This window comes from Sciurus carolinensis, chromosome 2 (genome assembly GCF_902686445.1).
Source record: "Sciurus carolinensis chromosome 2, mSciCar1.2, whole genome shotgun sequence".
Taxonomy (NCBI): domain Eukaryota; kingdom Metazoa; phylum Chordata; class Mammalia; order Rodentia; family Sciuridae; genus Sciurus; species Sciurus carolinensis.
Window position 1 is genome coordinate 91,946,229 of NC_062214.1, and position 21,013 is coordinate 91,967,241.

The following is a 21,013-nucleotide window of genomic DNA, read 5'->3' on the forward strand; positions in this document are numbered from 1 at the left end:
GGTCTCAGCACCACAGACCATCATTGCAGCTAAAGGTGTCCAGAGCATCCTGGTCTGATCTTTTCCAAGAACATGCTTCAGCAAACGTTAAAAAAAATATTTCCATGGAAAGTTCCCCAGGCTCTTTCCAGGGCTGGTAATTCCAGTAATTTGGTCCATTTTCCCTTCTCCACCTGAACCTGACAAATAACACTCCTCCCACTTCCTGGCAGGACACGCAGAGATCAAGCATCTTCAGTGCCTTTGTAAAAGAGGGAGAGAGAAGGCTCATCCTGTGGCATGTCCATGGATGTGAGCAGCACCTGCTCCCTGAGAAGAGCAATGGCTATTTTCCCATCCCTGCTGGCCACTGAATGGAGTCCAGAGCAGGAAGCAACCCCCCTCCCAATAGGAGCCTCACTCTCAACAAGCCCCTCTGCTTCCACACAGTTCCAAGTACAGTAAGTCCAGGGTCTTAGTACATCGCTCAGGCTCTTCCTCCTAGAGCATGTCTGGTGCCCAACAGGGGGTTGAGGACAGAAATCAAGAACAGAAAGCTTCTGAAGTAGAACAGTGTCACCCCTCAATCCTTATTTTACAGAGGAGGTGTAAGGAAAGAGAGGGCAGTTAGCTCTTATAACCTCAGTACACAGCCTGCACTGCTGACACCTTCAGGAGACTCCAGTCAGACATCCTGCCTGCATGTTGGGCAGTGACTCTACCAGTGGATTTTGTGTCTGGTACCACTCAGAGATGTCCTGAGAGAGTCAGCTCCCTGGGACCAAGGAGAAGGGAACAAAAGTGTTTGCATTAGGCTGGTCTCAACATAGCATCAAGGCCCAGATATCAGAAGAAAAGAGACAAATGGGTGACAAAAGAAAGCACAGAAGCACAATGCCATGGAGCTCAGACAGGATGAAATAAACCCTGGAGGTGGAATTAGTAGAAAGCAGGAAATCAACCCTGCCACAATGAGTAAAGGCTGAATGTGAGGGCCGCCTAGAGAGAGGCACTCTGGAAATCAACACCTCGTTACTATTTCAGAGCCCTAAAATGGTCTCCTCATTGACTCTCTTTGATTCAGTCTCAAAAAGAAAAGAATGCAGACAAAAGAAATACAATACTGGGGTGGGGGGCATTTATAGTCTCCCTCCACACACAGCCCATCCACTTAATGGACAGAAACCAGACGTGGGTACACCTGGAACAAGGAGTTGAACAAACTGGATTAGAGGCCTGGAAGGCCTGTCTTAACTCAGTTACAGAACACTTGCTGTTCTAATGCTATTAGGGCCGCCTATGGTGGCACCTCACCTTGCAGCTCTGGACCAGCTGCTGCTGGGCCGCAGGGTTCTTGTTGGATGCAGCTGCATTCTGGGATGCTGCGATGGTCTGTGTGGCTGCGGCTGCAGCCTGCTTAGCAGCAACCTGTAGAGCAGAGTGAGACAGGTCTGGCTGGGTTTATGAATGCAAATTCATCCGCATATCCTGCCACTTCCAAGTCTTGGAGCTCCAAGAACAGTATGCCTTTGAAAAGTCACTGATGATCCCACTATCTGCCCTGGGTTTGTACTCCCTGCATCAAGACAGGCATGCCTGAAAGCTCAAATTATGATGTTTGTTTGGAGGGGTGGGTATGAAAAATGGTGGAATGAGACAGACATCATTACTCTACGTACATGTATGATTACATGAATGGTGTGAATCTATATTGTGTACAACCATAGAAATGAAATGATGTACCCCATTTGTGTACAATGAATCAAAATGCAGTCTGTAAAAAACAAAAATAAATAAATAAAAAATTAAAAAAAAAAAAAGACAAGGACAATCCTAAGACTCCAATGGCTCTGATGAGCAGCAGATCTAAATTTAAGCTCCCTAGAGAACAAAAGATCTCTCCAAGAAGCACAGGCTGCTCTGTTTAGAGAAAGACAGGGGCCCAGACTTTCCTCAGAGCACCTGGAGGCCTGGGCTCGAAAACCCCTGGCAAAGGGGAACTAAACTGAGTTAACTGTCTCCTCTCCTTCCAAGCACAAGTCTAACTTTCTTCCTCCTTATCATATATGGATTGATTCCCTATGAGACATGATCTCAGCCTCTACCCAGACCCCATTTTCATAAGGGTCCCCTGTGTAAATTCCTGAAAGAATTGATGCTTTTGCCACATAGTTTTTGCCAATAACTATTTCAACTCTTGTCAGAATATTCTGAAAAAAAAAAAATGACAAACATATTTTGTTTTACTCTTTCACACCTCTCCACCCAAAACCGCTCCCTATCTCCAGTCTTCCAAAGTCCATATTTTCTATGGGAAGCCCTGAAAAAAGTCATTGCCTACACAAAATATCAACATTTCCAGTAAATGTGTACATCCTTTAATGTCAGGGGGAAAAATATCACAGTTTGGTCTGGAAAAAAAAAACAACAAAACCACAAAAGTCTGAATTCTATTTCTGAGAAAGAATTTTAACTTTTGGAAGCCATGAACTACAACAATTTTTCAAATTGTGTCAATGACTTTAAAATTCCTACACTATCTGACAAGGGTGTTAACCTTGATTTAGTTTTCTTATATGGGTATTGCTTTTTGTTGATTCACTATGTTTTCAAATAAATCTTTGCAATCTAGGGGCTGAGGCTGTAGCTCGGTGGCAGAGCACTTGCCTAGCACATGTGAGGCATTGGGTTCCATCCTTAGCACCGCATAAAAATAAATAAATAAAATAAAGACATACTGTCCATCTACAACTACAAAAAAAAAAAAAAAAATCAGAAAAAAATCTTTGCAATCTAAAATGGCATCCTAGGAAGTCAGTCTCTTTCCTAACCTCCAGCCGGTTGACAATTTTTTTCTTGATTGCATTCTGGGCAGCGGCATTGGTTGCTACCCGGAGACCTTCTGCAGCTTCTCTCAGCCTTTGCTGCTGGTCTTCATTTTCTGGGTTAGCTGCAGCTCCCTGTAAATGTGAAAATAAAGATTTTAAGTGGTCCAGGGGGCAGCAGGACACAGTCACTGAATTCATGCTTCCAATTTTCCTTTTTTCTAGTAATAGAAAATATTTGGAATGAAAAGTCAAACGTTTTAAGCAGTAACTTTATGATTAGGATGTCTTCCCTTACAACCCCAAATGTTCACCAGGGGATGTTTCAAACCTGCATGGCTAAACAGTATCCAATGGTAATAATTAAACTCTGGAGATCAGGTATTGGTCATCCATACAAATCACCCTGTGGTCTGAAAACCATGGTTTAAAAGACATTAAGATATCACACATTACTTCATTAAAACCTATGTTTATTCATCAGCTAAAAATTAATTTAAATAGAAATGAATACATTTTGCTTCAGTCTGGGGTTTATTCTTATATATAAGGTAAAGGACTCAGTAACTTTCTTACAGAAGGATGGAGAGTTGTGCCAGCATCACTAACTTTTCTTAAATCCCTTTTTACTGAATTGAAATACTATTGTGTCAAATGTTAAAAAGTTGCTCCCATAGAAGCAGATAACTTTTCTTAAATCCCTTTTTACTGAATTGAAATACTATTGTGTCAAATGTTAAAAAGTTGCTCCCATAGAAGCAGAGAGTAGAGCAGTAGTTACTGAGGGTTGGGAAGGGTGTAAAGAGCAGGTGGATGGACAGAGGGTGTGTTTTGGGTGCCAGTGTGCAATTGGACAAGAGGAATAATGTCTAATGCTCTATATAGCACAGTAGGACAGCTGTGGTTGATGAAGTTAATTCTATATTTTAAAATAGCTGGAAAAAAGATTTTGAACATTTCCAGCATAAAGAAATGACATATGTTTGAGGTGATGGATACACCAATTACCCTGATCTGGTCATTATACATTGTGTACATGCACTGAAATGTCACACCATACCACATGTATACGTATAATTATGTATCAATTAAAATTTTTCACTAAAAAGATGTTCAGATAAATATCTCCTCTCCTTACCTCTCTCAAGGAGATTTTTAATTTTTAATTGTCATCACACACACACACACACACACACACACACACACACACACATCTTCACATCACTGCTGAAACATTCAGTGGAATAGGTAAATGTTAAAGGTGGATTCTAGTAAAAACACATGGTCTGATGGAGGAAGTGTTGGGGTGGTGTGGGGAGAGGGGTCACAGGGGAGTGCCCTCCAAAAGACTGCAAGGAAACACTGTTAAAAACCAAGGCTAGAAATCATGCTGCTGGACAGCTGGAGTTGGAGAACGTAGCAAGCAGAGTTGGTACCCCACCAGACTGAATCAGGGAAAGGAACACAACACCTGAGTCTGGCACAACAGGAGGATAGTGCTGCACCAGTCCATCTCCACGCATCCCTTGGCTAGTTCTGTGACCCTTTGCTACACTGCTTAGTTGGACATGTACTCAGAACCTGCATGGATTTTATTTAGATGTGTGGGATTCTGAAGTAGGAAAAGGCTAGAGATAATGTCAGAGGGGGTACATTTTTACTCCACAAAGACCTAGAGCATGTGCAGCCTTCCTTTCCCACCCACAATAAATGCAGAGATCAAGATTTTTCTCACAAGACCTGGATGTTTCTGACCAGTGCTTGATATGTACAAACCAACAGGTCTTTTTCCACAACTTTAGGATAATAATACTTGCTTGCAAGGTAGGCAAAGACAGCAGAGAGGAGCCCAAAGATTTACTGAAAATCAATTTTGCGAAATGTCTAAGTTTTCCAAATGGTTAATTTGTCAAAGTTACCATAACTGGTATCTTTTAGGGATTCATAAAAATTATAGTAATTCTTACTGAAAGGAATGGTTTTAACATCTATGACAGAATTGTTCTGGATCTTCTTGAATAGGATTTTCTACTAACTTTAACCACTTATAGTTGTCTTGATTTTGAGTTTCTAGTAGCTAGGTGTAAAATGATTGTTTGGGCATCTTGTGTATTCTTTTGCAAGTTTATGAAGTTCAGTTTATTTTATTCTGATCATAGGATATTTTTTAAGTCACTCCTCGGATGCCCAATTTTGTATTTTGAGTAGCTATAAACAAACTTTTTAGTACTTTATAATGATGCTTTGCACCTTCTTCTGCAATGCCTTTTTTTTTTTTTTTTTTTGTACTGGGGATTGAACCCAGGGGCACTTAACCACTGAGCCACATTCCCAGCCCTTCTGCCTTGGCCTGAATTATAGGTGCGTGACTTTTTTGATGATGTATATGGAATGTGGTGGGACAATCTTGGCCTGAAATCTTAACCTACTGACTGTAAAAAATATTTTTTTTCTGTGTACTCAATACATGCTTCAGAAGTCTAACCATCAAATGTCCTTTAGCTTTCTACAAAATTTCGTGTATTAAAATATTGTTATGAAGACAAAGTGATTTTTAACTAAAGTACAAAGAATTTACAAAACCAACACTGTCCTATTTAAAATACATTATCAAAAATCACAGATAAGTAGAAGAACAAGTTTAATGTGACTTGGTAAATTCAGAGAATTGGCTTGGAGAGCAGTCACATCAAGTAATGAATGTCAGTCCTGGTTATATGACATCAGGTTTAATCTTTTTGAGCCTTAATTTTCTCAGAATATGTAAAATAAGGGACTGACTAGATTTTTACATTCTAGCAAATAATTTCTTGCAAACAATGAGGCTTACTTGAAATAGCTACTTGTATACTTAGAAGGGGAAAAATAGTAAAACATTAAAAATAATGAACCACTATACAAAATCTTAATAAACTTTTGGCTAAAAGGGGTGGTGAAAAGCAGAGCTTCTTGGTTGTAACATGGAACAGAGACAAAGAAGAAAGTGCAAACCCTGCTCCTCCCCAGGTCTTTCCTTTCTCTTCCCTGGAGCTAACTCCATGATCTCTCTGTCCTTCAGGGGGCACAATGACAAATTCAGACCAGAAAGGTCCTTGTGCATGGTTGCTGCACGTCACAAAACATTTGAAGTGAATTCACAAACTTAGTTGAGCTATGGAGCCAGGGAGATAGGATAAGATGGGAGATAGGATAAGATGTGGAACCATGTAATGAACCTTCTATGTAGACAGATACATTAAAAACATTATTCTGGGGACAGGAAGTTGAAGGTGATTTCTATTTTCTTTTCTATACTTATTTGCATTTTCTATTAATTCCATAAGAGCTGTGTGCTAGATGCATAATAAGAAAGCATACAAAAATACAGACTTTTCCATTTAAAAAGTTCTCACTTAGAGGTATGGAACAGGATACCCTGTAGAACTCTCACACACACGGTCGCACCAGTAATCTTATGATTCAGGATCTCTGGGGGTGGGAATAAGGCATGTGAATTTTAATATTTCATGGAGAGCTATGAAACAGATCTCTGGTTAAGAACCACTGGCTTTTTGAAGCATTATGCTATAGCATGGCTGTCAAAATGCACAAAGCCAACTCTTTACTCAAACCCATACACAGGTTGAACATCTCTAATCCAAAAATCTGAAATTCAAAAGGCTCCCAAATCTAAAACTTTTGGAGTGTCAACATGATGCTCAAAAGTTAGATCTTAGATTTTCAGATAAAAGATGATCAACAACTAACTTCATGAGAATATTCCAAAATCTGAAACAAAACAAAACTCTGAAATCTGAAATACTTCTGGTTCCCAAGCATTCTGGATACAGGATACTTGACCTGTATAACATTTTAGGTTGTTACTGGGATTTGAAGCACAGTGAAGTTGGAAACACTCTATTATGCAAAATCTTGATGAGAATTTAGTTGAGAAGACATGAAGGGGAAGGTAACATTGAGACTAGAAAGAAAGCAGTTGAAGGTGAATTAACTGCTGTTAATCTCCAGTTTCCATTACCCATCACTTGCAATGAACCAGCAGTGAAGAACAATTACAAAAAGAGCCCTCACTGAGCAGGGCATTTTGCTGTCTGTGGTTTAGTCAGCTCCTGTCCCCTGAAAAATTTCTGTCCACATTCAACACTCTCCTTTACCACCTAACCCAGGTTAAAAGTTATGAACCCACATAGGTCTTAAACAAACAGGAATGCCACTGGCAATCCTTCATCCTTCAGGTACCTTCAAATCCTAACACAGTAGTCTTCGCTTTTCAAATCAACAAATCCAACATCATACCTTTGCAGCTTCCACCATTCGAGCAGTGGAGTCAGCCAAGAGCTTCGCTGCTGCCAGGAGCTTCTTTGAATTTTCCATATCAATTTCGGCCTCTGCATCTGACCTCATAGCATTGACAAGATCCGAAGTGGCCTGGGCCAGGACCCGGGCCTGGCGCACCATCTCACCTAGAGGTGGGACAGATGATGCAGGCTGTTTGGCTGCCTTTCAAAGTGGGTACAAGCTCAGTGGTCAGTACAGCTTTATCTCTCCTCTGGCAAGAAGGATGGAGGGAACTCAACCTCCATACTCTGCTCCTAAGCAATGGACCCGAAGTAGAGCCAGAATGGAAAATATTCCCTGTTGCTACCAGGGCAGTACTATGAAGGATAAACATGACACATAGCCAAAAGAGGAGCACTTCATAAAGAGAGGGAAGGAAACAAAATTACATGGATTTACTTTTAGTAAATAGTTATTTAGAAAACACTGTTTACCTCACTTCGAGAGGCACTTATACAAAAGCCCCTATAATAAACTCTGTGAGAAATCAGCATAGGTAAAATTTATTTCTAAATTTTGGATTTGCATTCTTCCTGTGACTAGATGAATATGACATCATGTAGCCCACTCTTTGCTGTTTGGCCCTCCCCAAGAGGAACATTGTCAGGCTCAAGTATTAGGCCCAGTGTCTGCATCAATATCCTCTTTGCTCACATTTTTCTTACCAGCATTGGTTTGGACCCTATGTTTCCAAATGTTGGGTCTTACTGTGCGCCTGTGATTTCACTGAGGTCTACTTCAGCTTCCTTTTGGAAGTAGAAGGGGTATAATAATCAACATCAAAAATGAAACTACTTCATTAAAGGACTTATTCCTTGTCTCAAGTTCATCTGGGAAGAATGCAGGAATACGTGATATTAAGGGGTAAGAACAAAGCTTTTATAAACATAAAAATGTGTTAAATTCAGTGTGGTGTCCTGGATTGGATCCTAGGACAGAAAAGGACATTAGTAAAAAAAACTGACATAATCCAGATACTGGCAATAGTTAACAGTAATGTGCCAGTGCTTATCTCTCAGTTTTGACAGATGTGTCATGCATTAGGGAAGATGTTAGAAATGGGAGAAATGCAAAGGAAAGTATGATTCTCTCTGATACATCTGCACCTTTTTTTCAAATCTAGAATTATTACAAAATAAAAGGTTTATATAAAAAAAGCAAATTGTAAGAATAACAAAAAATCCAATTGTATGGTGCTTTCCTATTTGTTCAATCATTTATGAAGGTTATAGATTATAATTTTCTAAAAAAGAAAAAAACCTTTGATTTGAAGTATTGCTCTATGCTGGGGAGGAGGTAGGAAAACAGATCTCTTCCAAACTACTGGTAGGCTACAACTATGGATCCCTTTTGGACAGAAATTTCATAAACACGTTTAAAATTTAAAAAGGATGTACCTATTGACCCAGCAGTTCTACTGATAGAAATTCACCCCACATACACACCCCTCAAGGTAAACAAGGTATGGTTAGTAAATTATAAGAATGCTTATTATAGTATTAATTTTGTAAAACACAACAAACTAACTTGAATATCAGCTAAATGTCCAATGAAAGACAATTGTTAAGTAAATTGCGAGACCTCCAATAATAGAATATTATGCTGCCATTAAAAGATTGACAGGTCAACATGAAAGACAAACATCATTACCCTATATACATGTATGATTACATGACTAGTATGAATCTACATCATGTACAACCATAGAAATGAAATGATATACCCCATTTGTGTACAATGAATCAAAATGCAGTCTGTAAAAATAAATAATTAAAAAAAAACTATAAAAAATAAAATATATTTTTTAAAAATATTAAGTATAAAAAGTTTTAAAATAGTATATGTAACACGATTATGCTTATGTAAACAGTAAGAGGGTTTCATCTTCACATACACAACTGTGGGAAGGTTAGGAGTTTTTCTAATTTAGTAGGTCATAGCTGCTCCTGTGTGTGTGTGTGTGTGTGTCTGTAACTGAGATGATGAATATGATAATCTGTCCACTCTAGTAACCTGTTTACTATATATGCATCTTTTAACATCATGTCGTATGCCTTAAAAATTTTTATATAAATAAAATTTATATAAGAAAATCCAAATTCCTAAGTGTCAATTCTGGGCATTTAGAGGGCACAGTGATGGGCTGAGTCTACTTACTTTTCAACTAAAGATTGAAAAGGTATATTGCGTTTTTTTTTTTTTTTTTTAATTGACTGTAGATGATGTTTTGACATCTTAGAAAACCTCTCTTTTGGAGAAAGTCTGCCTCTCCCTGGACTAGTAAATTCTTAGAGACAGCAAAGTGTTCTGCTAGGATCAGCTTCTCATTTGTAAAGCAATCAATTCAGAGCTAAACCTCCTCTCTCCAGTCCTCAGACCCACAAGACAATATTCCTCTGTTTTGTTCATCCTGGGGCCAGGTACAAGGTAACTGGCTATGATCTCCATGACTTGGAGCATGCCCACTTGCTTTAAACCAAACAGCTTGCTCTGCCTGGCCTTGCATCACTCTCAGGATACTCCAATAAAGGCTGCTGTGTGGGCCCTCCCCTTGCTCCTGTTCTCTGCTTCCTGACCACCCTGTTGTTTTTTCCCCATGATCCTGCATGGCCTGTAGTGAGTCTCTCTGGGGACCTATAGGTAAGATCAATTCTACATTCCATGCCTTGTTCCTGTTTCCTTCAGTAACTGCTCTGACTTTACCATACCATATGCAACATGTGCATTTTAAAAGCAGAAGGTGTTTACTGTGAATCCAAATAATAAACCTGGTTGATTTTGCACAAGTCTATAACTGTGGCTATAAATGAGAATGTTGGGAGTCCTATTATCTTTTCCAGAGCCTCAGTGAGGAAGCCTCAGACTGAGGCTGGTGAGCACTTGCTTGTGCTAGTCACCCCAGTAGCTTTCACCTTTCCCGTGGATGACTGTCACCATAAGGGAGCCACAAACCTCTCCATCCACCAACAGCCAGGTGCCTTACCAGCATCACCCATGGAGCTGAAGATGCTCTCGGTGACACACATGATGGTGTCGGTGGCCTGGTCGTAGCGGCCGATGGGCTCTCCTCGACTGGCAAATTGCCTCACGTGTTGCAGGAGATCATGCAGGGCCTGGCTGACCACACTGGCTGCTGCGCTGACTTGCTTCAGGAGCTCACTGTCACCAGTGGCTGCTTGGCAGGCTCGGACGCAGTTCTCCACTGAACGATCCACGAGTTTCCCTGCCTCAATCAGCTGCTCCTGGCATACGGGGGAGCTGATGGTGGGACTCACAACCTGAAGCAAGACATAAATGGGGTTTGGATGCTGCAGATGATGTCTGGTCCATAGTGTGACCAGCACCTCCCTTGAGTTCCTTTATGCCCTGGGCTTGAGTTCTTTGAGTACCAGGGAATCAACTAATTCACTGCTGTTGTCTGTTTTACACACACACACACACACACACACACACACATATGTATATATATATTAATATATATATGTATATATATTCACTTTATATTTTGGGATTTTAGTGTCTTGCTAATTTTCATTCTCATTAGTCACTTATGACAAACCCTATTACTACTTTCACAGAGATTTCTGATGCTCAGAATTACACTTCCTTTTTCTTAGGATCCTCTGAAGTGAGCCCTCTGGCCTGACAATAGATGACTACCTAAAAGAACTGTATTTTTCCAGAGGTACCTGGATCTCTATCTTGTGGTGCTTTAAGGACCAGGGTAGGGAGTTTCCTGTCACCTATTTGTGGATCCTATCAGCGTGGCCATGGCAAGTAGGAAGACCACTGGGATCAACTCTAGATTGTGGCTAGAAGTTCCTTACTAAGGTTCCTCATTAACAAAAGAGGGGTAATGGTACTTAATTTGTAGGATTGCTGGGGAACTTTAATGATGTGATGCCTAACACAGAGTGTATACAGCCTAGAACAATTCACATCCTCACTCAGATACTGCAGTATGGAAAGGACCATCCAAAGAGCTGTGGATTATTTCTGAACCCATTCTGAATGCTATACCATATAGACATGGATTAGAGAAAAGGACCAACTGCTTGAAGAATCGAAAAAAGAACAAATGATGGACTCATCAGTTTCTACTAAAATCCTACCACAACACTTAAAAGACACCTGAAGCAGGCCCCAAACCTCACGCTATTTTGACAAACCTTCCCCTGTTCCCCCAAACAACTGGAGACAGGTAAGAACGTGTGACATGTGGTAGGAAGTGTTGGGGGTGTCAGTTGGCTTACCTTGGCACATGCCACAAGCTGAGAAGTGGAAAGGGCACACTGAGTAGCAGCAGCGATCACCCTGTTCTGTAGGACAGTGTCTTCAGCCACCTGGGCAACATTCTTGGCCTTCAGCACCAACATGGCAGCAGCATTGGCAACAGCTTTAGCCAAACTCATCAAAACATCCTAAAAATCGGGAATCAAAGACTATTCATTATTTTTTTTCTATTGATGCTTCACAGTCTGAAAATATGTGGCATCCACCTAAACATTTCATTAAAAGTCAATTTGATCTTTTCTTTCAGAACTTAAGAATTTCTTTTCACTTGTTTTTTGAAATCTTAACTTTTTCCTAGAAGTAATTAAGGAGAGACTTGTGTCCCAATTACAGTCTCTTCCTATATCCATTAAGTAATGTAGGTTTAAATCTAAAATAGGTTAATCTGAGGGAAGGATTTTATTTCAATCAATGATTCACATCCACATACTTATCTGACATTTAGTTTTAAAAATGATTCTTGAATATATGATTGATGTGGTAGACAAGGAGAAACCAAAAATATATCCAGATGCCACAAACACCATGCGCTATAAGCAGGTTATAATTCATGGCTCCAAGTCATCATGCCTCATTGTAGTTTAAAAATTTATCTTTTGGATTTCTGGTTTGCACAAGGATCCGTTATCATGGGAAAGTCAGACACATCTCTGCCTCCAGAGGGCAGTGTTGGACACGCACAGACAAATAGCTGGCACAAAAACCTACAGCTCAAGAGCCAAGGAATGCTCTGAACATAAGTCATTCTCAGTGTCTATAACCTTGTGGTCAGAGATTAAATTATTATGGAAAATGGAAAGAGAACCCACACAAGTAAACTAGTTACAAGATGATCTGACTGATCTTGATACAAGATGTAAGGAGTTCTGAGACTTTGAAGATGAGTTTATGCCCTGACTTAATGAAAAGCCATTCTGTCGGCAAGAGGGAGACTCTTTGACTTGGCCAACCAGATTTGTCACCCATCTGTTTGACCTGAAGAATAACCACTGCTACATTTAATTTACCTCTTTGCTTTTAATACTGAAAGCAGTTTATTTGATTTAGAAATGCTTTTTTCAAACATATGAGCCATTTTTATTTTGAGCAAACATGTCGAGGCTTTTTCCCCAGAGGAAATGTGGTCAGAAGTCTTTATTAATTCATCAGATAATAAAAAGCACTTTTGATTCTAAATGCAAAAGGCACCCACAGAGTCTTTACAATGAGATATTTTATGAGAAGATATATTGGAAAGCATGTTCAGTCTGCACCATTTTACACAAAGCAGAGACTATATGCCATCCAGGCAAATCTGAAGCCCAAGGAAGCTAGTTTTGGGAAGTTGAACCAAGTGGTCTTAAAAGAACAGTTCAAACCAGTCTTTCACAGGTCTCTGATGGTCCCACATATCCAAGGAAAAAATGAAGTCCATGAAGCTTAAAGTTGACCTTCCTTTGGGAGCTCATTGGCAATTGTCTGCTATGCAACTTCTAGGAATTGCTCCCAAGATGACCCACAAAGTTACAGTTCTTAGACACCTATCTCAAAACTCAGTTAAAAAGCCTGAATATCAAAAATTATGAAGAAGATTTTTAAACATAACTTCCCAAAGCAGGTCACTGTATTCTCTCACTTGCTGTGAATCCATCTTTTCACAAGGGGACCACAATTGGTCATGTAGAATTGTGACTGTTCTAAAGAGCTTTGTTAAAATCACTTAAAAAAAATCCGTTCCTATTAATTTTGTCCAAAAACAACATAGTTAGAAAAAAAGCATGATACTACAGCTATAGTTGCTGACAAAGCCTTTGTCAAACTTTTCAACAAGACCACTATTATGTAGCCTGTGTAAAATAAATCTTTGTTAACTCTGGGAACATGCAGTACACTTAGAACCCAAGAACAGCTCTGAGATACAATCTTAAGACTCTGAAAAATAGAGTAAGAAATTGAATGTGAGTAATCCAGGGGCTACCCCCACTGGAAGAGGCCGAGGATCACCTCCCTGCAATGGGCCTTACTAGGGATCTCATACAAACTGAAACACTGACTCAACCTGAGCCTGAACCTGCCTCCCTAGCTGACTAAATAGAAACAAATATCAGGAAGCAGAGTTTGCATTTGAATGCAATGGAAACAATCTATTAAAGGCAAAGTGACAAAGTTTAGAAAACACAGGATGCCTGAAATTTTGTCTTAAGACAGAATCATGACTTTCTGCTCAACTGTTCTTAACACTTGGGGGAGAACAACAATATTTTCAAGGAAATTAAATTGGGCACTTCAAGATAAGCCCAGTAAACCAGCAGCTAAATTGAATATATACCAAATTCCTAAGTAGATAAACCTGCCTACAAAGAATTTCTGGGGCTCATAAATGTAAGGCCCATGCAAGGACCGCTGGGGATTTGGAAGAACAGTCAGAATGGGGACACAATCAACTTGGATTTAGAGAGGTATATTTTTGCAATCTGCAGTGCATTCTATTTGTAGTGAAGCTCTTTCTCGCCACTTCAACGAGATAATTGGGTCCTTCCTTCCATCATGACACAAATGTTCATACAATGAACATCTTATTGTACCAAGATAAAAATGGGTCCTATGATCCCAGCATCACAGGTATGTGGAGAGTGAAGAAGACACAAACACATCTATGGATAAAGGTGCAAGTTTCATGTCTCACAACACATATGATCATATCTTAGTCTATGTGACAAATCTTGAGGTGATAAAACTTGGTGGTTCTATGGAACATGGCATGCAAAACTGTTGCCCACAAAGAAATTGGAATGCTAGACACAGCTGAATGAAGAAAGTTTTCTGTTCTCTTTCTATAAAATATTACCAAGTCATTGCCAAATGAAGACATGGTAAGAGAGGATGCAGTCAAAAACATAGGAAAATGTATCTCGAGTGTAGGGAAGGCCTTCAGACTAAGACAGAAGCTACTTTTCTAAATTTGGTGATATTTGGGATATTGTTTCTGATAAGTTTGAAATTTGTTGTGATTTTTTCCTAAATATTTCACTGCAGTTACATATTAAAATTTATACATGTATATTAAAATTTTAATGATATAATACATACACATACATATTAAAATTTAATAATTCGGAAAAAATTTTAAAGAAAAGACCAATGAAATTCTGCCAAATTCTCAGTGAACTTGGCACAGATTTGGTAAAGGGAGCCTGGGTGTGAACTGACACATTTTAATTAGGGTGGCTTTATGTATTACTTGCAAAATTAGAGACTTAAGAAGAGGGGTAAGGGACACCGCCCACATGTGCATGAGGAGAGCTCATCTTGGCCCAAGTCACCCAACTGCTGGCCTCTGCACCCTATCTGTGTGTTGGGACAAGCTGGGATCTTGTCTGAGCTGCAGTGTAGTCATGCTGGCAGTGAATCAAGTCAGCTGCAAACAGTGGCTACAGCTGTTCACCAAGGGCAAACAGCATGTCCCTGGAAAACAAGGGTCACAGAAAAGACTTCTCCACCACACTTGTGGTTTTAGATGAAACACAGAAGAAGTAGAACCACCTCTGCACACAAAGAAAAGCCTACAGTGTGTTATGCATGAGTATGGGGTGTGCATGTTTTCATGCTTACACGTGGACTCAAGAATGATACCAGAAGAAACTCCCCTTGAAGAGAGAAAATGAGACTGGCTAGGAGTTGATAGCTGCAGAGGTTAGGTGGCAAATACAAGGGATTAGTGACTATTTTCTCCACTTTTGGATTTAAAGACTATTCAGAAAATTGACAATCAGAAAGGCTAAGTAAGTGTGATAATGTGATGGTGCATGATGTATGTGTAATGAGCCTTTCTATTAAAAACATTTTTTTCCATTAACACAAAAGACCTCACTTCCAAAATAATCCCTCCCGATCTTACTCTTGAAAGCTCAAAGATTGGAACTGTTTTCCATCAAATTCTCCCTCATCAGTTCTATACCATCACTTAGACTCCTTTCTAAAATTGTAAGGCTGCACATATCTTACTTGGAATCGCTCATCGGTCTCATTCTCTCCGATCTGTCTCAGAAGATCCCCACTGGCCTGTCCAATGCTCCCAGCAGCCGTCAAAACAGTCTGTCGAGGCTGTGAACAAAGAACATATTTTGGATGGATGGAAAATACATTTCCTCAACAGAATCTTCAGCCAGGGCAGTGCAGAGAAGAATCACATAGGATTGGCAACTTTTATATATCAACAAGAATCTCAGTCTATTGGCCAAATAGGAAACAAAAATATTCTTGTGCAATCTGTGCAAAGTAAACACCCAGTCTCACACACCAGCAACAGGTGGATGGATGTGAAATGTCCAATGAATGAGCCTCATACAGCTGGTAAGAAGGTGGTATTGCTATATGGAAATTAGTGTACAAACTTGTATGCTCTTTAAATGTGTACTAGTCATGTGTTTTAAGTTTCTGGGGCTGTATCTAACTAAGTACCCTTGTAGGGAAGACCTTCGGACTAAGAGCTCAACCAATTCCAAAGTCTGAACAGAAGTATCCGCACCCATTTCAACAACTCTCAATGCTGCTGTGTGGTAACATTCTCCATTCAGAGGAAGTAACAGCTCAGGAAGTCAGAGCCCCACAGTCTCCAGGGCATGCAGCTACCCATCTGAATTTGAGTGAGTGCTGGTTCTGGGAGCTCACCTCTCCAGAAGTAGGCTGCACAGCTTTCAGCAAGTCAGACACAGCCCCGGCAAGGGTCCTTGCGGCTCGGAGCAAGTCCTCCCCGCTGCCCACCTCATCATCCATGAGGGCTGCCAACAGCTTCACACCCTTGGACATCTCCGTCAGGTTGGAAGAAATAGTGGTGATTGCACATCCCACAGCTGTGTAGTCAGTGTCTGCGGGGTCACCTGGGACAGAGAAGGACCATTATAAATCAAAGTGGGATGGTGAAGGATGAGGACAGCCTAGATTGGCAAGAGATGGCAAGATTGAGAAGTGGTCCTGGTGAGAATTTTCAAAATTACACAACCGCAGGAGCTCATTCTCCATCATCCTGTAGAATTCAGACATATAGCTCACGGGAGCACAGTGAGATGGACCACATCCTGTCTCCAATAAGGTGACTTCAATAAGGTCCTGTCACCTGTTGGCTTCATAGATTGGGATATGGAGCATGGACAACTTTAAAATTCCCAAGGAGGTCTCAGCATCTCATGGCCCTTTTTGCTAGGCTTTTGTCAGTAGTTCAGGGGGTCACTTATGCTCCTGAAACACTGATACTGCAGAGTAAAGCCAGGGTATCTCCTGCTCTCACTTGACAGCATCAGGTTGGGAGTCTTGCTATACCAGAAGAGACTGCTGTTGGACAAGATAGGCAAAGGCATGAATGATAGATTTGTCCCTTCAAGATCATTTTCAGACTGTAAGCTCCCAGAATGGAGAAACTGGCCTCACAGACTTTGAAGTCTATCCAGCATGTTTATGAACAATGAGGAGAGCTACACATGTGCTTTGTGAAGATGATGCATGATAGCGATAAAAAGGAATGAGATGTTCCTTACATTTCTCTTGGATGATTGGGAGAAAATACTTAAAGCAGGCCAAGTACCTAAAAATACACTGCCTTCTTACAATACAAAAATCTGTTGTTTCAATCAAAGAATATATATACATTTTTTTCCACAAAACCACAATACACCACAAATTGTTCAGGGACTTACCAGCCGTGAGGTTAACGACTGAAGCCGTTCCAGCTGTAATAGCATCTACTTGAGAATGGATTTCGTGTTTGGATTCATCCACTTTGTTCTGAACCCATACCCTAGATGCCTGCAAAGCCAGACAAAAGCATGACATAATCACGGCACAGAAATACCCAGGGGACCAGAGAAGTCGCACCATAAAATGAGGCCAGCATTTTGGTTACATTCCCCTTTCTGGGCTTGCATTGAAAGAGCTCTTGAGTCATCTTAAACAATATCCTTAAAAGCCTTTTAATCTGTTCAGAGATACTAAATGGCATATAATTCTGTATCTTATACTAGTTATTTAAGATTTGAGGGGAAAAATTCTATGTGCCTTCCTTAGGTAAATTCAATTGAAAAAGAGGAGAAAAATCAATGTCTCATAATAACACTGTATAATAGCACTAATGGTTGTTGGTAATGTTCACTTTGCTTTTTAGGGAGCAAGGTTAGAATTGGGGATTTTAGTTCACAATGTAGGAAGTGTTTCCTGTTTACAAGGACCATCCTGAAGACAATTAAATGCCATGCTCATGTGAATGCAGTGCCTTTTCTGGTAGGACTGGGACCAAGGTCCAAGATCCTGCTCTGGATCCAGCTCCACTGCAAGGTGATAGGACATTGGGCAAACTATATCCAGGTCCTAGCCTTGCCTTTCTTCTACTGTAGAAATTCAATGGTTTTAAAAATCTTTTCAGCTCTCATAATTCCTTTGAAATCTATTAATAGTAAAATAACTATTTTCTGGCATTTCAGGACTTATCTAATTAAATGGTCATTTACATTGGTAGTGGTAACCCTGTTGGTAAGATGCAGATCTGCTTCTCAAAATAACCCCAAAATATTAATTTAGGTCCAGGATGTGTAGAGCACTAATAATAGCTAATTCCATTCTAATTCTTTGAAGGTTGGTGAGGAGAAATGTTACATCCAGGAATTTTAAATCTCAGCCTTATGATTACCTTGGATATGGAAGTCTGCCATATATTTTCACTTTCAAGTTATCCAGAATAAAATTTTTAATAATTTCAACTGCTTGGGGGAAACAGCACCCAGGACATCAATTACCCTGTCCCTCCCCACCAGTATGCACATGGAAAAAGCCTTGAGGGGTGACTTGGAAAGCAGTTACCCTGGACAGACAGGATGACGCTACAGATCCTATCTTGGTTCTGGCACCCATAATGGCATCAGCCTATCCCACAGCTGTGGTTAACCCTGACTGTCCATTAGAATCACCTGGGAAGAATGAAAACACTGATGCTCAAGACCCACCCACTATGACACCAAATTATGTGGTCTGAGCTTGGTTTTAAGCTTCATATTTAAAGCTCAGGTGATTGAGAAGGAGACGGTGAGCCACTGCCTCTCAAACTTTAATGTGTACACAAGGCAGTTGGGAACCTGGCTGAAGTGCAGATTCTGATTCAAAATCACAGGGTTAGGCCTATGATTCAGCATGTCTCCCAAGATGTTGGGAATTCCTGCTGCTGGCCTGTGGACCACAATTTATATGATGAGGAGTTAGATGGTTTCATGCAGCAGCAGCTATAGGAAGGTCTCTGGGCCAATTACCCTGCCTTGCTGCAACCCTAAGGGGTTCTCAAAGCATGATTCTCACACAGTAGCATCAGTTTTATTTGGGAACTTGTTGGAAATGTACATTCTCAGGTTCTACCCTAGACCAACTGAGTCAGAAAGAACGGAGCTAGGGCTCAGCAATGTTTTATCGAGCCCTTCAAGTGACTGATAGATGCTAAAGTTTGAGAGCCACTGATGGTAATATACATAACACAACGCCTACCACTCAGTGAGTCAACATGCTCAGTACTTTGCTAAGAATTCTACATGTGATTAGATCTGTGTATCTTCATTAACATGACAAAGTGGAGGTTTAGAGAGTGTAAGTTGCCCAGATTGAAACAGCCAGTGCGAGAGTATGGGAACTGGGATCTGAACCCAGATCACTTGACTCTAAGGGCCCAATGCTCAGTTCAGTGGTCCTACCAACAGCTTGCAGCAATGATTCTCTTCTCCTGGACCACAACTGAGAGACAGAGTCAACATCTTGGAAACCACATGGCTTTCCTTGTCATTTAGCTAAAGACTGAAATTCACCTAGTTGAATCCAGACAGAGATCATAACCTTGTTTTCTCGCAGAACAGAAACAGGGAATAAAACCCATGGATCAATATTTACCATATCCTGGCCGAGAGGTGGCAATGAGTCAAGCTCACTGAGGTCATCCTGGGCTTGCTGGACAGCATGCATGCTTGTGTTGATGGTCCCCATAAGGGCCTGCTGGGCTGAGGTCTGAAAAGGCAGATAAACACAGGTAGTCATAGCATGTTCCTGGTACTGACGAGGCCCTCCATGCAAAACAGCAAAATTGAGCTCTGAGCTCAGCCAAGGGTACATCTCAACAAGTGTCTGAATTATCTACCATTTCAACCTGGGGGCCAAAACCAGACGTTGTATTATATTAATAGAATGCAAAATGAAGGTGATTGCAACAGAGGGATTATCATCAGAAGACCATGGAGAGCTTAATTAGCTGACAGGAGGGCTCTGCTAAAGCCTTAATTTAAGGGTTTAATTTTTGAGTACTGAGGAGAGAATATCTCATACATAGAAAACACATGAGTGTTAAATAAGAATATTTCTTGATCAGTATCTAAGGATTCCATCCAAAACTTACAGTCAATATGCTTTTTCAGAGTCAAATTATTTCTGAGTTTTCAGGCTCTTAAACTTTCAGATGTTTTTGCCTAATAGCAAGGGATTCCCAAGGCAGGCCTGAGAGGTACTGAGTCAGATAGAATCAGCACAGTAGAAAAGAATCAACAACCCCAGGGATGGAACATCAGGATCACTAAAGACCTGGTCTATTTTTCAGACTCTCAGAGGTATCTGAGTCAATCAGCTTGAAACTATTATAGCAAAGGAGCAGTCACAAGCCACAGTGTGAGGTCCCTAACTTCAGCAACAGAGGCAACCTCTGAGTGATCAGAGTCATCCAACTAAAAGAGTGCACAAGTTGATGAGCTGTGGTTCAGACAGGAGAGAGTTCCCACACACAACCCATTACTGTCATTGGTGCCCACTCTGGACCACAAGAGGCAACATACTAATGAGCAAGAGATAGGTACAGGAGACCTCACCAGTGGAGGCATGTGGCCTCGGTGCATCTGCCCAACCATGACCTGCTGCTGTGGCGAGGGCATGCTGCCAATGTTGAAGGTCTCAGGCCCACTGGAGCCTGAGCGCATCACGGCTGGCAGCGCCACTGAGCCATGCTCTGCCTTGCCTGTCCGGTTGAACTGCTGCTGCAAGATGGTGGACCTGTAGGGAAAGGCAGCTGGTCACTGTGGGGTTGTAACCCACGGGGAGTATAGTGAGAAGACAACATAGATGCTACAGGTGCCTGCTGTTTTCTGCTGTGGAAGACAATCCAAAGAGGCACTACAGTTGGAGACTTAAATGTTCTACAGTAGCATTCATTATCATTTATCTCATTGTCTCTGAGCCTTGGGAGACTCTGGTACTTTTCCAAATGATTTTAGCTAGAGACTGGGAAAACTTTTAAGGTGTATAACAAAAAAAAATTAATTTTTTACTTCTTGATATTTTCTTAGAATGAGTGGTACATGCAAAGGACTTGGGTCATCTGAAGGGAAAAGGATTGAAGGGGGCATATCTTCTTCAGGAGCCCAGTAAATAAACCTAGAGGGAGGGTCTAGGGAAGACTGGGTAGCAGGGTTCTTTTTCTTGACCCATCACAGATCATCCCAAATATCAACAGCCAAGCTAGGATCCAAGGAACAGACACCTTAGAGAGACATAAATATGGAGGGGTGACAATAGGGAGGATGGTCTGGGGT

At 40.7% G+C, this 21,013-nt stretch overlaps 1 protein-coding gene across 7 annotated transcripts in view; it reads right to left on the reverse strand.

Moving 5' to 3' along the window:
• Positions 1-21,013, reverse strand: part of Tln2 (talin 2) — a 392,003-nt gene that overhangs the window by 111,073 nt on the left and 259,917 nt on the right. For all 7 annotated transcript variants that reach the window (XM_047538976.1, XM_047538975.1, XM_047538970.1 and 4 more), the window contains 10 exons: positions 20,294-20,474; positions 19,332-19,445; positions 17,108-17,216; positions 16,086-16,294; positions 15,420-15,518; positions 11,396-11,563; positions 10,126-10,420; positions 7,101-7,267; positions 2,811-2,939; positions 1,294-1,407 (listed from right to left, as the gene is read on the reverse strand). In XM_047538976.1, coding sequence (XP_047394932.1) covers positions 1,294-1,407; positions 2,811-2,939; positions 7,101-7,267; positions 10,126-10,420; positions 11,396-11,563; positions 15,420-15,518; positions 16,086-16,294; positions 17,108-17,216; positions 19,332-19,445; positions 20,294-20,474 — 1,585 coding nt within the window. The remainder of the gene's footprint in view (positions 1-1,293; positions 1,408-2,810; positions 2,940-7,100; positions 7,268-10,125; positions 10,421-11,395; positions 11,564-15,419; positions 15,519-16,085; positions 16,295-17,107; positions 17,217-19,331; positions 19,446-20,293; positions 20,475-21,013) is intronic.